At 36.5% G+C, this 19,743-nt stretch overlaps 1 protein-coding gene across 1 annotated transcript; it reads left to right on the top strand.

Moving 5' to 3' along the window:
- The first annotated feature begins 669 nt into the window (after window positions 1-669).
- dok1b (docking protein 1b) lies at window positions 670-18,465 on the top strand. The gene is made up of 5 exons (XM_051114976.1): window positions 670-1,020; window positions 9,825-10,118; window positions 10,548-10,638; window positions 13,614-13,786; window positions 16,111-18,465. The coding sequence occupies exons 1-5, from the start codon at window positions 964-966 to the stop codon at window positions 17,221-17,223; spliced, it is 1,728 nt and encodes a 575-aa protein (XP_050970933.1). The 5' UTR covers window positions 670-963; the 3' UTR covers window positions 17,224-18,465.
- The last annotated feature ends 1,278 nt before the right edge of the window (window positions 18,466-19,743 follow it).

Genomic DNA, 19,743 nt, shown 5'->3' with positions numbered 1-19,743 from the left:
TAATAACTTTATGACAGTTGTACATTATAAAAAATACTTTTGCTGGAAAATTGTGGCATTATAAGAGCAAATCATTACTGATTGGTTTGTATTTTTCAGTCTGTTATTTTTGCTTCAACCCATTATACTTACCTTACTATCACAATTTTATCACAGTGGCATTAACACCAAATTTGCATTAACGTTTAATTTATAACAGACAAAAATGTTAAGACAGACAAAAATGTTACAGTACAAGATCGAGAGGTAAAGAATAAACAAACTAGTGTGCAAACACATGTCAGCAAACTATAAGAAGCAGCCCAATGAAGAACATGGATCAAAGGCTTAGACCAAACAGTGCATTCCAACCTAAAAATAAAAGGACTAATCATGGAAGTCAGTAGGACACCCTGTATTTGCCAATAATAGAACGATAATTATTGCAATGCTAAATGAATGCTAATAGTTTAGAAGTAAAATAATGGGTGTAATTACAGAATTAATTAATGGATGTAAATACAGTAACTGCACCTGTCTTGTGATTTCCTACCGACAACATTATAACAAGGATAGCATACATTTCGAAAAATTGTTCTAATTGCAAGTGAAATGGTTTCAGGCGTCATGCTTGCCTGTGTTTGGGCTGTGGAGTAGGTGGGAGGAAAGGCTGTGGGCGCGCGCTTCCTCTATTGCGAGGAGAGAAAGAGAGAGAGATTGACAGAGAGAAAGAGATCAGCAGCAGAGCAGCGTCACAAAATCCAGGACCAGCAGCATGAAAACATTCTGTTTTAACATTTACCCTTTTCCCTCCAAATATTAATTTAACTGCTAGAATAATTTTAATGAATTCCCGTCGAAACGCCCCTAAAGCAAAAGTTTGCCAAGCGGAAGTTCGCGCGGTAGGACATCGGAAAAAGTCGTAAGAGTGAGAAATATATATTTATCGTGTATCTTGCTGTGCAGCGAGAGAGTATTTTAAAAATGGACACTCATGTTAAGGAGGGACAACTGTACGTCCAGCATCAGAAGTTTGGAAAGGTAAGAGCTTGTCGCATGTAACGTTAGTGTTTGATTAAAGAGACAATGACAGATGACGATGTTTGACATGATATACAGGGGAATCTGACAAAACACTAGTTTAAACAAATGTGCCAAGTTCTTAGATATATATAATCCCTGTATTCACGTTTGAGAAACATTCTATACATTTTTACACTAATTTAAAGTAGAAAAATGTCATATGGTGTAACCGTTAAGAAAAAAATATTTACATTTCTTGCACCTTTAATACACGTCAGTGTGCAAAGCTGCAATGCACATATCAAACACATTTTTAGGTAAGTATTGTTTTGACAAATTTAACAGATTGAAATTATTATGTTTGAATCAGTACTTGATGTTTTGTAGTTTTATATATATATATATATATATATATATATTAGTCAACATTTGAAGTGGATCAAAACCTTTGATCAAAGTTGTCCAAAACAACCAAAACAATACCCATTCTTGTTTGTCATGTCATAAAAAACCCTTAAAAACCTTGACGCACAGTCATGAGGGTCTAAAAATGTTTTAAGCTTTTCTTGTCACGACAAGTGTGAAACAGTCCTTACTTAACTGCATTGAAAAAATGTATGCTAAATGACGTAAGCTAATATTCTATCATCCTGTTAATTTGCCTTTTTTTTTTAAATATATAACATTGAGTTTTAAGAAATTGAAAACATCATGGTGAAGAGTGAGTTGAATTTTTAATATGTATTTTAAGTAACTTCATAGGCCACAACAAAAAGAGCATGTCACTGAGCCGTAAACTTAATTTAAAAGGTACAAATTCAAATTTATCCAATCTTATAGAGTAGCTACAACATCTACCAAAAAACACTGCAATTGTAAATGTTTTTAATATTATTAGAATAACATTAAAGACAATTTAAGTAGTTTCAAATATAGTAAGAAGGAATGTCTCTATTCCTCTTCTGCCACATGAGATGGTCACATGAATGAGTGCATCAGATCCTGTACTACAACACATCTTCAGATTTCAGCTCTTAGCATATGTATTCTGTGTTTTTGGGCCACTAACTACATAAACACAGATTTGAGCTGGACAAACAGCTCTTTCCTTTCTCGTGAGTGATATCTAACCACTAACCAAGAGTAGGTTATACGTACACATGCCAGCTATGTCTAAAAAATTTTCACTCTCTTGACTGTTCATGTGCAGTGGAAAATGCTACATCACAGACGCATGACCACAAAAGGTTCTGTTTGTTTTCTCTCTGATTGAATATGTGAGGCATGTATTTTTGCCATTCTTTAGACATTGATATGAGTCACATGTCTTCAGTCAGACCTGTGCTGCATGGATCAAAAACATCTTGCTGGAGCAATGGCTTGTCATTAATTTATTATTCACTTCCTCTGTCTGCCTCTGTCTGAAACTTCTTTGTTATGTGGAAGTAAGCAAATTATGAGCATAGCTACATGTTTTTACCCTCAGGCAACAGCAGAAATTCAAATTGAGTATGGTGGACTTTAATGCTGCTATTCATTCATGTAGGTTTCGGATCAGGAGCATGAAGGTTTTAGCTTAGTTTATTAGCCAAGTTCAAGATATCTTGTCAACAATAACACATGACTAAAGAATAATCGTGTGCATGGTGACGGTTCTTTAGAGGCTGAGAGGCTGATGATAAATTCATAGTGTGATGGCTGAATCACCCAGGATCATATTGCTGTCAGAACTGTTGTAGTATGCTAAAGGTCTAAGAGATAATCTATCTATACATGCAGCAGAAACAGATAGAAGTACAACCAACATAACAAATGCAACAGAGTGAAAAAGAGATGTAGGAGAAGAGATGTTTTATTGTGCGCAAGAATGCGAGTGTCATTCCCTGGCATTGTGAAAACAAGGTTGCACATGGGAACCTGAAACCTCATGCCCTTCATTGTTGATGTAGTGTTTTTGTTTGGTAATTAAAGTCAAATGAGTTTGGATAGTTTTGCTGGAGGCTGGAACAAGCATGTCACTTTTACAACTGTAGGCTTGTGAGTCACACTGTCAAAACAGTTGAGGAGTTGGAAACACAAGCATGGACAGGAAAAATAACATGAAAATGTTGTACATGAAACCATTTTGAATTAAAACATGGATAAACTTTTCTCTCTTTTATTTATTTAGGAGAGTCAGGTTTCAAGATTTCACACACTGCATTTGTGAACCAGGCATAAAAGTTTCATACTTTTGAGGTCAATAACATTGCCAAAAATACAGTATTCTACACGCATATAACCTGTTCTAATAACTGCTCGTCTATATATGGAAATGTCACAACATAGATCTGTCATCTTAGATAAGTAGATAAGTCATAGATAAGTCTTAATATAATAGTGTTACCTTGTCACTTTGTGCCACACATTTTCTGTTTGACGTTTTCAAACTGTTTTCTTTCAGATAGAGAGACTAAGCACAACTTAATAATTTGTGCTAACTAAAGTGCGTGAACATTTAACATGTGCTGAGACAGTTTTTAATTGGTTGCTTGTTGCTAAACATTTTTTTTAACATTCTAAAGCTGCATTGTTTCATACCATACACCATAAGCACTGCAGTCAAGGTGTGAAATTGTCAAAAAAAAAAAAAGCTGTGAACATTTTCATATCTCAAAAGTTACAACTAGAACTAAACCCCTTTCCAAATAAAAAAAAGTATGAAATAGGGCTAAATTAAACTGAGTATTAACCCATTTGGACACATGGGTCACATAGCTCTGGAGATAAACGGTATCACTGCATGTTCGAAACATGGCCTCTATTGCGTGGCGCCATTCTGTGAGACATATTGTGACAAACCCTGTCCTTGCCAAATGGTTTACAGTCTTTAGACTTCTTTGTGTATAGAGAAGAGGAGTGATATCAGCTTTGGCCTAGCCCACTTTAGCCTTTGCTCTTACTTTTACTACAGCTCAAGGGGCTTTAGTAACTGAGTACTCTGTTTGATAAATAACCGAAGATATACTGCACAAGAAATTAATACATTATTGGAAGTTGTTACACATTTCTGATCCTTCCCAAACAGCACAATCTGTAGGCTCTTCTGGGCTTTATATTCTTTGTAAAATGTGTATTGAATGCTGCTGTATTGTATAATGCAGGGTTTCACAAAAGTTAAAGAAAAAAGTTCATAATTAAAATAAATGTGGCATTATCATACACAAATGTGGCTGAACAATTAAAGCAGTCATGAAACAAAGTTTCACCCTTTTCTCAAGGTTACTTAAAAAAGTTTATTGCACCAAAAATAAGACATTGAAACAGCACAACCACAATGGCTGCAACGGTCTGTTTTTAGTGTGGTAGTTGTTTTTGCTCACTTAAGTGCTTCATTTTCAACATATAGTTTTAAAAGTACTTGTCATATTACAAATAACGCTGCATGCACAGGTACGTACAGATTTTTTTTTATGTGCTTTTTTTTGGCAACAATGATATTTCTTTACATCCACTGACAGAATAACATCTCAAGTTTGAGAGTCTAACTCAAACTTGTAAATTCAACAGCAGTATCCCTCTTGTGATTGATGGACAGACATGAGTTGTTCAGAACGCACCATATTTATTACATACAGTAATGATTTCACAATTCATTTTCAAGTTCAATTTTAAATACATGCATTTCAGAAGGGTAGAAAAGAATAATTCATCATTTTCAACTAGAAAGTTACGAAACATGTTCTGCACATTATGTTTTTTTTTGTGCATTATGTACTGTAGAGTAACCTCTTATATGTGTAAATATCAAGAACATTTTGATTCCCTTTGATTTCATGCCCCCTTCAATAGAGATAAAACTGAAATAGCAATATATCTTACCAAATTGAGATGATCAAAGGCTGCAATTTAATTAAAGATGTGTATGGGTCAAAGATGTTAAGATGTCCACACCAAAAGAAATTTACAAAAGTGATTTTTATGTCAATAGAAAGCACATTAAATGTAAGTAAAGTGTCTACTTTTAAGGTTTCAGATACGTTTTTGGAGAATAAAATGTCAAAATTTGGTTGAAATAATGTTACATTGTCATTCAGTGTAACACAATATTTATGTAAAAATTCAAACAACATGCTTATTTTGACTTGTACGTATTAAAATATATAAAAGAATAAGGGAGCATATTAAATTTTATTGCTTTTTAAATGAGTAAAAAGTCTTACTGACAAATGGTCAAAATATATGATAGTGGCAAATATTTAAAATGTAGAATTACAACTAATTAGTATTTTGGGTGGAAGTAATTAGTCTTTTAATATGTCATAAATTGATTTTTGTTGTAAATATGCCTGGCAAGATTGTTACACTGAATGACATTTTAGTGGGTGTCTTTTGTAAATGAGGGAAAATGTATGTTTATTTTTTGTTCAGAAAAACAAAAAAAAAAAATGTAATTTTCCAATGTTTTTGGAAAAAAAACAATAATTTAAAGCAGTATTACAGTTAGTGTTTTATGCTTAAACCCTTTTTCATCTTTCAGCTTATAATACAGTGCTTTCAGAGCGACCTGGTTCACAGTAAATGTTGCTTCTGACAAACTCATTCTCTGTAAATATTTTAAGTCATAAGGTTTTCACTGACAATAAAGTTTGGGAACATCTGATATAAAGGAACACTTTTGCATTTTTCCAAGTTGCCAGTCCTCTAGCTGTCTTTTCAAGACATACTCAAACACACAACGTGAGAAGTTTTTTGTTGTTGTATTTTTAACCTGCATATGAGAAGCCACCAAACACTTGTTTTCTCTGGTATTTTTTTTGTTGGTGAGTGGGAAGGCAAATTCTTACACTTTGTGCGGTGACTAAAGAGTTATCTTTGGTTCGTCGTCTCCAAGTATGTCACAGAGCATCAGACATTTGATTTTAAAAGAGCTTTTGCTAATTATTTGAGATGTAATTCTTAATGGTATCATATATCAGTGTTTGGACAACAGTAGAAATTTGATAATGTAAAAGATTAATCAAATCGAAATGTTTTGAAATGTCCACGTTCATTTCCAGTTTCTGGATAAAGAATACTTGTTTGGTAATGGATAAAAAAATTGCTGAAGGGGTAATTCATTTTGGTGCTAGTGTTGGGTATCAAGTTAATGTTTCATTTATGAAAATATATATATATTAAAGATTGAACTGCAAAGTTACTGAATCATTCACATCTTATTTTGACATTGGCTACATATTAACAGAATAGTCATGTGCTCTGTGCAGTGTGACTGCTGTATTCTAAACTTTTACTGTTTTACACGTGCATGCTTTGCAAGAAGTAGACTGTTAACAACAGTTATTTTTACATTTTTAGTATTTTCTGCTAGAATAAGCTGTATGTTATGCACTTTTACATAATTATTAAGTCTATTAAAAAGTGCAGCAGAATCAAAGTTACACATTTCATCAGATTACTTTTGGATGCAGATTTGAGGAAGTTATCAGTCACCCTCTTTCTTTCTGATCATTTGCATAATTTCCATCCTGCACAGTATATTCCTCAAGTGTTGCCTTATATGGATACAAAAGGTGCTCTGTTATTAAATAACACAACCCTATTTTATTATTGATTCATTGTAATTTGGCACTGATTGAAGTGATGCGTAATGTAATATGTATGATTTACTTGATGTAGCGTTTAGTTAAACCAACGTTTGTATTTGTATCCATTGGTGTTTGTATAGATCAGCTGGTACAGTTCTCATTGAATGCGCCGGTCAGACAAAAGGGGCAGTTCTTTAAAAAAGGAACAAAGATACACAAACACCTGCAGTGTGTGGAGGACACAGAGCATGCTGGGTAATCATATGCAGCATCTTCTATACCACATTAACATCTGCTGTCTATACAGTAGCTTTTGGCATTGTGTAATGGTCAAGTGTTGGATTATAATTTGTAAACATGTATCATTTATTGTATTGTGTTACCTTTCAGCTTCTGCTTGTAATTGGCAACTGGTAGAACATTAACCCTTCACTTGATGGGTGAACTCTTATGACTGTCTTGTTGTGTACGAGGGGTTGATGCTTGAATGACCCAAAAAGACTCCCATTCAGTATGCTGAAAGTTGCTATTGAGCAATGTATACTTGTGGGTAGAATTTGTGGTGAGGTAGGGTTGCCATTAAAGTGAATGTGTAACATTTCACATAGTTTTATAGTTATAGCTTACAGTAAACTCATGCTGTTCGGATAATTCCACAGATTAAAGTCCATTCCATCTAAACTTTGAGGCTCATGAAATGAATCTATATGAATCTAGCAGTTTAATCCAACTTTTCTGAAGAGACAACATTGCTTTATACATTATAAGGGTGAATAAATGGTGATTTTATTTTTTGGGGGGTGAACTAACCCTTCAAATTGAGAAATCTAATCTTCCTTGATCTTTTGAAATATAAGAAAGTTATTGTACTATAAAACTTCCTTGTTAGTCCAAAAACAGTTTTTATTGAAACCAAGCTGCCAACAACAACAGAACACTTGGAATAAAAATAGATACAGATGCAAAGTTGTCCAAATGTGAAGTTTTTTATATGTAAGGAATCATGTAGTTAGCTGTTCTATTACAACATAATTTATTTCTCTTTGTGTGATGGTTAATAAAGCCATCATCTGAACGGTCAACTTTACACTGTTCCTTTTAGTAGAATGAAAAACATTCATATTGTTATTTTAATGCAAGTTCTGCTCTTTTTCTCAAAACTCCCATTATTGTTGAATTTGTGTAGACTACACTACATCATGAATCTCATTTTTACAGTACATTGTGCCTACACTTGATGAGAGCATTCTCAAGAGCATATGAGCTTGTGATGAACAAAACTCAGGCCTGGTGTTAACTTGTTCAACATTGGCTCTACAATGTACCATATTAATACTGTAATTCACAGTTTTCACAATTAGTTAATCATTGCAACTAATCATAATTGCATTTCAATCGTTTCACTTGAATAATTCCCATTTCATATGCGAAGATGTTTCCCAATCATAGCAGAAAGCTACGACACTTTTGCTTTTGATGTAAAAATCCTACTGATATTATACATGGACCTGACATACAATATTATATTAAAAAGATAATAATAATTTATGACCTCTTTAAATATCACAATGGTTTGTTCATTTTTATATGTATTAGCCTGTCTTTGGTAGTGTGTACACAGCATTAGATTACAACAACACATCTGGATCACAATAATGAATCAGCTTGGAACTTTGCCTTTTTTTTGAAGGTCATTATTTTTTTTGTTAGGTTATAAACAATTTGAGGAACTGACCCACACTCTTCTATCTCTATCACACACCTTTTGTCTTTTGTTTGCTGCAGAATTTGCTTTTCGTTGTCCATCTGGAGGAAGGGGCTTGAAAGTCATTGTCAAGTTCTTCTTGTTGACCTCAGCATTATGATCCAGATGCTAAATAAAGAAAGTGACATAATTTGGCACTTCTCTTGCACAAAGATTTTATGGCCTTGATTGATTAACATCAATAATAATTTGTGGCTACATGGAAGTTGTTCATTTTTAGTCACAATGTAACAAGGTTTCTTTTATATTTTGATATAAAGTATATCCAAGTGAAACAAAAAAATGGTGGGGGTGGGGTCTTGGTTCTGTCCTTTGGTTGTTGATTGGATGGAGGCAGATATGGAAATGATCATGAAATCGATTTTAAAGGAACACTCCACTTTTTTGAAAATAGGCTCAATTTCCAACTCCCCTAGAGTTAAACAGTTGAGTTTTATCGTTTTTGAACCTATTCAGCCGATCTCCGGGTCTGGCTGTAGCACTGTTAGCATAGCTTAGCATAGATCATTGAATCCGATTAGACCATTAGCATCTCGCTCAAAAATGACCAAAGAGTTTCGATATTTTTCCTACTTAAAACTTCACTCTTTTGTAGTTATATCGTGTACGAAGATGGACGAAAAATGAAAAGTTGTGATTTTCTAGGTGGATATGGCTAGGAACTATACTCTCATTTTGGCGTAATAATCAAGGAACTTTGCTGCCGTACCATGCGTGCAGCAGGCGCAATGATATTACGCAGCCGTCAACTCTGCATCTACACAAACTTAGTGCCGGTCACTTTCAGGTGCTGCGTAATATCATGGCACCTACTTCACCCATGGTACAGCAGCAAAATTCTTTGATTATTACGCCGGAATGAGAGCATAGTTATATACTAGACATATCAGCCTAGAAAATCACAACTTTTCATTTTCTGTCAGTCTTAGTACACGATGTAACTACAGAAGAGTGAAGTTTTAAATATGAAAAATACTGTCATTATATATGGTCATTTTTGAGCTAGATGCTATCCGTCTAATCAGATTCAATGATCTATGCTAAGCTATGCTAAAAGTGCTACTGCCAGACCCAGAGATCGGCTGAATGGATTTGAAAATGGTAAAACTTCACTGTTTAACTCTAGGGAAGTTGGACAATGAGCCTATTTTCAAAAAAAGTGGAGTGTTCCTTTAAGAATAAATAAGTAGAGAAGTCCAGCATAGGTCACCAGAGAGAAATCTGACATTATGTAATTATGACATTTTGATTGAAAGAAAAAAAAAAAAGCTGAATTTCCATTTCATGAAGACGTGAGGCAACATGAGTTAAAACAGCCTATATGCTGTGTATGTTTCTATTTAGATTCAAACTAACAGAAATAGTTTTGTGTGCAAATATTTTCAGAAGCTGTTAGACCCATAAGTGAATAACAGTTGAATTCCCCCAAGACACTGTCGGCTCTTCTTCGAAGAGTAAAAACTTCCTTTTATCCCTCTCTCCTTATATAGAAATGGAAGAAGAACTGGTTCGTACTCTACCCAGCCAGTCAAAACGGCATTGCACGGCTTGAGTTTTATGATTGCTCGGGCAGTGCCAACGATAAACCTAGCACTAAGAAAATGGACAAGAAGATCATTCGTCTGTCCGAATGCATCAGCATACTCCCTGCTGTCACTGAAACCTGCCCCAAAGAAAACATGGCCGCCTTCTGTGTGGAGACCAATGACAAGACGTACGTCTTTGCAGCTGAGAAATATATTACCAATGAGTGGGTGGAGAAGATGTGTGAGATTGCTTTTCAGGTGAGATGATGACATGAAAAATTTCTAATGGTTCAAGGTTCAATGTGGTTAACACTTGTGACTTTATTTGTGAGTTTTGAGAAGAATGAACATTTTTTTTTTTTTTCTAAGAAATTATTTGCTCCTATAGTATTTGCTCAGTGCATACTGAGAATAAAATTGTCCAGCAATGAGAATTTTGAAGGCATAATGTAATGAGAATAATCAAGACAATCAATGATTAACGGTTGTTTTCTGGTTTAATAGTGGATGAATTCTATTCAGCTATTTAACAAGCATAATAACCTTTCAACCATATCTTAAGGTGTTCTGAAATGTTGAAATCCATTCCAGACATGTTGAGAATTTCCAAAGGGAATAGCACAGCTGGCCCATACTAACTCTGCATCTCTCTCTCTGTCTCACTTTCTCTGTTTCTTTCGCTCTAAGGGAGGAAGTGGTTCTCATAGTAGTTCTGACTCAAATGGACAGCAAGAGCTTCAAATGGCAGAAAATCTCATTTATTTCTCCAGAGAGGAAGGTAAGAAGGGGCATGTGGCACAGTATGAACTTACTCTTGCTTAAAGTGTTTCCACCAACTGTTTTAAATTGCATGAGCCAGCTGTTTTTTTTTTTTTTCATTTGAGCTATACAGCTCCAAGTGCTCATTTCATAACGTGCAACGTGTTTCTCAAAGCGTAGGATGTCACGTCCACTGTCAATTCAGTTGCTAGATTAAAGTTATATGCACATCTAGACTGCTCTCAGTGAATAGACAGAAATGTTTTGTCTGTTAGATGCAAATGAATTGCATGCATGCAAATTCCCCTGCTCAAGTTAGTCACAATGCCTGAAATATTAGAGCTCTTGAATGTGGTTACACTTAGCTGTTTCCAGAAAGACGTAGCTGGCTGTGTCACACTTTTGTTCTTTTATTTGAACAGTCACTGAGTGAAAGACGCAAAGGGCTAACAAATGAAATGGAGGAGGACAGAAAGTGGAGCAAAATCTCAGGCATTTCCCCTGCCCCCTCCTTCATAGCTGGCACTCGCTTCATCCAGTGCTATGCTAGGTAAACAGTCAAGGAGTCACTGTTAAGTCCACACAGTGCACAAACTACCTTCTGCTCCTGCTGTGCATTTCTCGAGTGTTTCTAGGGAAATAGTTTGTGATCACTTCTGTTTTTAGTAAGGGCAGCACTGACTTCCTCAAAGAGTGTGGGAGCTGACATTTAAAAGGCTTGCAACGATTCAGTCTTGGCACTCAATTATCTCCTTTGTATAGACCTTTTCAGGCATGACGGCATATGACAGTGGGTAATGGAGAATAACGCATAGGTAATGGTTGTTGGTGCCCTGTCCAGTGTCTGTTGGTATTTTGTCTGGAAGCCAATCCCGAGATAGACAAGAAAATGAATGAAGATTAGAGTGGCACTATTCATTTTGGATGTTCTCAGTTTGCATGGGAGCATTTATAGAGGCAGAGGAAAGTAGGGTAATCGCTCACGGCCTGTTGTTTCTGATAAGCAGAAGCGTATCTTTGCTGAACTTAGCAGGGAAATAGCATCAAATGAAAAACATCCTGGGTCATTTTTTTTTTTTTTTTTACACATTGTGGATTGTTCCTATGTGATTTGAAAAAGACCAGTGTTGGCTAATTTCCTGAGATTCAAAGAACTTTCAGTTTTACTTATAAGCCATATTTAAGCACATTTTCCTAAAAGCCACACACAAAATTGTCAAATGTAAACTATACTATCGCCCAGTTAAACTGTTCAACGTGGACAGTTAGGTATAAACATCATGAAACTCTGTAAAGCTGCTTTGAACAATACAAATAAATCATTTCGACTTGCTTCAAAAATACTAATTACCTAGGGGAAAAACATATCGGCATGTATATTGACAGTCACTGATAGGGCTTGGTTTTGACACAAATTTCATGATTCGATTTGATTTTCATTCACAAGATTACGCTTTTATGATTTGATTTGATTCAGTATCTATTATTAATATACAGTACATGCCAAATTTTTCAAGGAACTCTCTATTAATGCTGTAAAATATACAAGATAATCAGTTGGTGCTAGTTGGTACCTTCTGCAGTAAATTCAAACGCTTCTCACCAGATCTCGCAGCACTGTGCAGTAACGGTGTCTGTTAAAGCTGTTCTGAGCTCGGACAAGTTCGTTTGCATTGCGGTCCGAGCTGATAAACGTTGTTTTGCTTTTGTTTCGTTTGCCGTTTGATGTTTCTGTGGCAGTGCTTATGAGTTGATCAACACTGTGGTCGCGCCAGTGCGACCGCTCACAAAATTTAGTTGCACCGGCAGAAAAAACGGCCGCAGTCTGGAACTCTGGAAGGAGATGATTAGTTCACATGCGCTACGCGCTGACGCGTCTGTTGATTGAGGCTCTCCAGTAATCTGCCACTCCACATTAAACAGCGCCAAAACGTCATTTATTGTTAGAATACTGTGATACAATGGACAGAATTTTAAATCTGACACTTTGTTTCATATTGGATGTTCCATCCATTAACTGAAAACAGGCTAGACTAATCGATTCTTGGGATTTAAGAATCAATATTGTTTGTAAAAATGAGAATCGATTAATATTGAGATATCTATATTTTTACCGTGCCCTAGTCACTGATAAACCTAATGGTAGCTATATAAGGCAATAATATGATTATTTGAATACACCATTTTATGATTAGCATGAGAAGCTTTTTAAAATTATTTGGAATTCTTTCTTTTATCTTTATTATTATAATTATTTAGAAAAAAAAATAACAAAACTGCTTATTAATATTTGATAAACTTTTGTACGCCAAATCAAATTCACGTGGTGCAACCAACATGCAGAAACAAATAGAAAACCTTAAAAAAATATCGTAGAGAGGAATGCTGACCCTCACTGCGTGACAAAGTCAATAAATCTCTTAAAATAGCAGACCTGACCTTTTCAATAAAGCATAAAATTAGCTCATACTGTAAAAATGTGATGCAACTACCCAAAAGTGTAGCCGTGATATTTTTTACCCTGAAAAATAAATGAATAAATACATTTTGTTGTTTTTTTATTTTAAATAATGATGATTAGGATTTGTAAAAAATATATTTGCTTTTTACCTGTCTGGTTACACCACATGACATTTTCAGAATCATTACATTTAGCCTGTTCTTACCACTGTGTTGTTACATGTCAAACCCAAAATATATATTTAAAGTATATGTAAAGTATTATGTGAAAAATATGTATAATTATATTACTTCTTTTAGTAGGTTATTTATGTTTATGTTCATACTGTATGTACTGTACCGTGATCCTAGTTCCATTGTATAAACCTGACGCATGTTTTAAGCTTGATTTTAAAATGAGATTTCCTTCTCTTTATCATGTTTTTTCTGTCACTGAGCCACATGCAAATTATACCTGACCAGTGATATTACTGTGAACTTGAACCAAATTTAGAACAAGGAATTTCACGCAATAACTTGTGTTCTGTTTTGCAGTTAACGAGTTTTGGGTGAGTGTCCAGAGGACAGAAGCATCAGAGCGCTGTGGTCTCTCTGGTAATTACTGGCTAAGGGCTAATGTGGACAACCTTATCCTGAAGGATCCCAAGACCAAAAAGGATTTACTCATATGGCCCTATAAGCTTCTCCGTCGCTATGGAAGAGACAGGGTGAGTTTCAGTCACTTCACATTTTGAAGTGTCCTAAATTAAAGCATACTTAGGTTTCAAACCAATGCAAAATCAGTATGAATTGCTAAGATGACATTTAATGCCACTGAATCTCTGTAGGATAGTAACAGGTGACCTTTAACATTGATTCTGTTCAGCTTCAACCTTGACTTTGTACAGTGCCTTGAGAAAGTATTCATACCCCTTCATTTTTTTCACGTTATGTTGCTGCCTTAGGCTAAACTGCTTTAAATATTTTTTTCCCCACATCAATAAACACTCCATACACCATAATGGCAAAGCAAAAAACAGGTTTTTAACATCTTTGCAAATTTATTAAAAATTAAAAAACTTAAAGGATTCCATTGCATAAGTATTCAATACCGTTATCTGGGACACTTGAAATTTAGCTGAGGAGGATTCATATTGCTTGTAGATGTTACTACATTTCGAGTGAATTTAACCGGTGGCAAATTCATTTGAATGGCCATGATTTGGAAAGGCACGCACATCTTAATAAAAGGTCTAACAGCTGAAAATGCATATCAAGCAAAAACCAAGCCCTGAGGTCACTCTAGTTGAGCTCCATACTCATATGTGGATACAGGAGAGACCTACAGCAGAACAAACATCACTGCAATACTCCACTGATCTGGGCTTTATGGCGGTGTGGCAAGACTCAATCCTCTACTAAGTGAAGGCACATGAAAACCGGAATTAGCAAAAAAGCACCTAAAGGTCCCTCAGACTGTGAGAAACAAGATTCTCTGGTCTGATGAACCTTAATTCCAAGCATCATGTTTGAAGGAAACCAGTCACTGCTCATCAGTACCATCTCAACAGTAAAGTGTGGTGGTAGCAGCCTCATGCTGTGGGGCTGTTTTCAGCAGTAGGGACTGAGGGACTCGTCAGAGTAGAAGGAAAGCTTAATGCACTAAAATATTGAGATAGCCTTAATGAAAACCCAGTCCAGAGCATTCAGAACCTTAGACTGTGCAGAAGGTTCACCTTCTAACAGGACAATGAACCAAAGCACACAGCAGGATTGGATTATAGACAACTCTGTGAATGTCCTTGAGTGGCCCAGCCAGAGCCTGAACCCAATCAAATATTTCTAGAGAAACCTAAAAATGTGCATCATTCAAGTTGACAGAGCCTGAGAGGTGAAAATGTGAGGAGAAGAATGGCATATAATTGCAGAATGCTAATGAGCAAAGCTTGTCGTATCACACCCCAAAATACTTGAGGCTGTATAGGTGCTTCAGCTAAGTACTGAGTTAAGGGTATGAGGGGTTTTTTTCATACGTTTATGAAGTTGTGACAGTTCTGTTTTTGCTTTGTCATTATGGTGTATGGAGTGTCAATTGATGTGGAAAAAGTTAATTTAAAGCAGTTAGGCGGCAACAAAAAACTTGAAAAAATGAAGGGTATGAATAGTTTCGCAAGGCAGTGTACATGTGTAGCTCTCAGACACTCACACCTTAAAATGTAGACTAATCAAAGTGTATCTAATTTAATCTAACGGCTGTTTGCATTAACCCAACATAGTTGCAGACAGCTGGCCTCATACTACAGATGACATATAAAGCAGGAACTTAAGCCACTGTTGTTTCCAGCTCTGCTTCCTGTCATTACTATAGAAACTGACTTAGTACAGGAAGCTGGCCTTCCTCTCTCCTTTATGAGTGGGTGGAAGGCAGAGCTAATGTGGTGAATGACTATTGAATGCAGGTCATGAAGGTTTGAAAAGACTCTAGCACTTTAGTTTAGGGACCACTCGCTAGTAACTATTTGCTTATTAGCATGCATATTACTAGCATATTGGCTGTTTATTATTACTTTGAAAGCCCATATGAATGCCATATACTACATGACCATATTTTAGATTGATTAATACTACCCCATACCTACAGTTAACTTCCATGCTAACTATTAACAAGTAGGAAATTAGGAGTTTATTGAGGCAAAAGTCATAGTTAATAGTTAATAGTGAGAACTGGTCCCAAAACTAAAGTGTGACAGAAAGTCATCATTAACCAAAACTGTCAAAATATGTTTCGAAAACTGAAATAAAAAAGTTTTGGGGGGAAAAAATAAAAAATAAAACAACAAAAACACAAAACAACTACTAAAATAAAAACTAAAAATATAAATCAATACAATTAAATCTATATAATATATAAATTATACTGAAATAATATTGATTAGACTTTTATTTATAGAAGGTTGATTCAAATAGCAAGTTTAAAGTCCATGTTGTGCATTAGAGAATAAAAACTAGTGATATATATAAGTGATTGTCACATTTCTGACATTCTCTGCAGGTGATGTTCTCTTTTGAAGCTGGGCGACGGTGTGAATCTGGGCCAGGGAACTTCACCTTCGAGACAAAGCAGGGAAATGAGATATTCCACATTGTTGAGGAAGCCATTCGGGAGCAGAAAGCCCAAGCTGAAGAACGTCACCAAAGCTGTCCATCATTAGACTCTGACTGCCCAGCTCTCCAGCAGATCCGTGCTGCCATCTCAGAAGCAAACAATCGTGAACCAGATGGAGATTCCGGTGGTAGCAAGCCTGGCTCCGCGGATGGTGTCTTTGGTAGAAAGGAGAACGATGGGAAAAATTTAAAGGGCCGAAGCCTTCCAGAGCCGCCGCCTCCCGTCAGTGGGACCCCGCCACGATCTCCCATGCCACGTGGGTCCAAAAATCTGCTAGAGGACCAAGGGAGTCTATACTCGGAGCCTGCCGACTCAGTCCGTGCGCCACCCAGTCCAGGAGACTGTTTGTACTCTGACCCAGTGGACAGCATCAAAGTCATGTCCGCTCCTAACCCACGCCTCAGGCCGACTGGCGACGAGGGGGGTGGCCGCCACCCAGGCATCAAGCCTGATCCATTCTATTCAGACATCTATGATCAGATCAGTCTAGACTTGACGCAGCGAACAATGGCCCTGGGACTCGATGGGCGAAACAGGCACCCTGCAGATGGAGGTCCTACAGAGCACATCTACGACGAGCCAGAGGGACGTGCCGTATCTGCACAGCCTATTATCACGCTTTATGACGAAGCACGATTGGAAATGCACACCTGGAGAACCAAGGGAATGGAGGAGCCTCAAGGTAACGAGGTGGCTCAACAACCACTGCCAATGCCCAGACCAAAAGGCCCCAAACCTGTCACAGCGCCCAAACCAGGCAAAGTAGCTCTGGCCAAGAAAGACCCTCCTCCATTGCCTCAAATCAAAGGCAGTGCTAACCTGAACAACAATAACAGTAGCAACAGCCATAACAGCACTGAAGGTGGTAGAAGGGGTGCTGGTGCAGGAAACAATGTGGAGCTTTACAGTAAAGTATCTAGACATCAGCCGCCTCCAAATGCATGGCATCCTGCCATGCAGTCTCCAGACATCATCTATGACAACTTAGGTGACATTTGACCTAATCTTTGTCAACGTTTAGGCAGTCCGGTCTCCTGTTCCTTAAACCTTAGATGTTTAATTAAAGGAAATGCGTTCACGGTTAACACTCCGCGTCAGTGCTCGGATTGAAACCACAGTCATGTAGTCACCGACTGTCAAAATGATTGAGAGCTGAGACTGTACAAAACTTTTGTGTGGATAATGCCCTCTGAAAGGGCTTGTACTGGCACGTGCCAGAGTTTTGCACTTCTTGGGCAAAGTAGTCCTGTTTTTTAAATCTGAGTCTGTGACTTTTGTATCGGAAGAGATTATGAAGCACTTGTCATAACACTCGGCTCCTTGGAGAATTTTGAGTGTTGTTGTGTGAATGTTATCTGCCAGATCCAATTTAATGGTTAAAGCGCAAAGACAAAAAGGTCAGTTATTGCACATAAAAACCTTAAATTGTTTGAGATTGTAGCAAAAGGATACTAATCCACCACTTGTGAGTGTGTGTGCGCATGTATGTGTGTGTTTTATATGTGTGACATGTGAACGAGTCAGCAGCTGTGCTGTTGTTTAACATAATGATGATGATGATGATAATAAAAAATAATATTACAAGAGAATTCTCTAGTTATTTGTACTTTTCCATTTCCAAAAATGTACAAGTACATGTATATCGAAGGAAAAATCTGGACTTGGTTTGTTGAGAGGGCATGAAATCACCCTGAATGCCCGATCCTTCACTCTCAGTCCCTTATTCATCTAGTCCCTCTGTTGCCCTAAACAGTACCTGACATCTGAGGGATAATCTTGATGCAAAGTGAATATTAACCATCTGTGTAAAATAGGGGCCTTACTTCAAATGGGAGTTAAATGTTGGCTGAGTTCATATGTGTCTGCCTGGCAGTGTGTGAAGGTACAGACTGTTCCCTGTCCTGTTTTCTTTCTCGTTCGCCCTCTCACTCATTTCCTTTTGTCCTCTCTCCAGTCTCCCCAAGTCTTTTCTTTCACTGCTAAAGTTTTTTTTTCTTTTGAGCGGACCGCCAAAATCTGATCTATTCATCACATTCTGCTGTATTTTTTCAACGTTTAGTGCTCTTAAGCAGAAAAGCAGTGAATGTGTTGACAGAGCAGAGTCCTTCATCCAAAAAGAATGCATTCATTTGGTCCAAGGTCTGACTTGTTTAAAAAAAAAAGCATAATTTGCCATCATTCTGGGTTGCAGTGCTAAATTTTAACAGCGGATTACTCATAGGTATTAAAAAGGAAGTTGACTAACAACACATATTTTCCCCTCTTTTCTTATCATCATCATTTGCAGTCTCTATCATTTTTTATTTAGTTTTAAAGTTGGTTGTCTATTTAGTTACTTGTTGGTGAATATAATACAAACATACTACCGAAATATTTGAGACAAGCAAAATTTGGTGTAAACTGGCTCATTGTGCTAAGCACAGATGCTTTCTATTTAGAGACCTATGTTACCACTAAAGCTTTAAATAGTGTATGTGTTTCAAAGAGGTCAAGTTATCAGTTTCAGTTTTGGTGTATGGTGTATCATGTGGATAAAAAAGGTACACATTGGTTCAGTTTGGATGTACTTCTCATGTCGTACAAGTTCCTGTTTTTTTTTTATGTTCCGTTTACGTTTTCGTTCCGCTGGCCACTTGATGCTTGGATAACCAAACGGAAAACAGAACTGAGCTGTTGTTCTCTGAAGTGTGAAGCAAATGATGGGGAAGTGCATTTGTCACTTGAAAATGCTATATCTTTCAGCCAAAATTCAACTAAAAGAATTTCCCAGGTTAAAATAAAAATTGTACTGTACTTCAAGTAAACATCAGTGATTATCATTTTTTCACTTCCAGAACAAAAAATTACATATAATTTAGTTAACCCCTCCTCATCCAAGATATTCATGTCTGTCTTTCCTCAGTTGATAAGAAATTATGTTTTTTAAGGAAAACATTTAAGGATTTCTCTCCATATAGTGGACCTCTATGGTGCCCATGAGTTTGAACTTCGAAAATGCAGTTTAAATGCAGCTTCAAAGGGCTCTAAACGATCCCAGCCGAGGAAGAAGGGTCTTATCTAGCGAAATGATTGGTAATTTTCTAAACAAGTGTACAATTTCTATACTTTTTAACCTCAAATGCGCATCTTGCCTAGCTCTGTGTGAACTCTGTGTTTTCTGGTTCAAGACAGTTAGGGTAGGTTAAAAAACTCCCATCTCATTTTCTCCTTCAACTTCAAAATCGTCCTGCATCGCTGCAGAAGTACCAACCCAGTGTTTACAAAGTGAACATGCAAAGATGATCAAAAAAAAAAATTTTCTTCATAAAAAAAAAAACCAGGTAAAACAGCGATGCTTTTGAAGTTGAGATAGGAGTTTTTCGACCTACCCTAACTGTATTGAAACAGAATATACAGAGTTCACGCAGAGCTAGACAAGATGAGCATTTGAGTTTAAAAGGTATATAAATTGTCAATTTGTTTAGAAATTGACTCATCGTTTCACTAGATAAAACCCTTCTTCCTCGGTGGGATCATTTA

The sequence above is a fragment of the Labeo rohita genome, chromosome 7, assembly GCF_022985175.1.
Source record: "Labeo rohita strain BAU-BD-2019 chromosome 7, IGBB_LRoh.1.0, whole genome shotgun sequence".
Taxonomy (NCBI): Eukaryota; Metazoa; Chordata; class Actinopteri; order Cypriniformes; family Cyprinidae; genus Labeo; species Labeo rohita.
The sequence above is the reverse complement of the archived record's forward strand: the minus strand, read 5'-3'. Positions and strand labels throughout refer to the sequence as shown.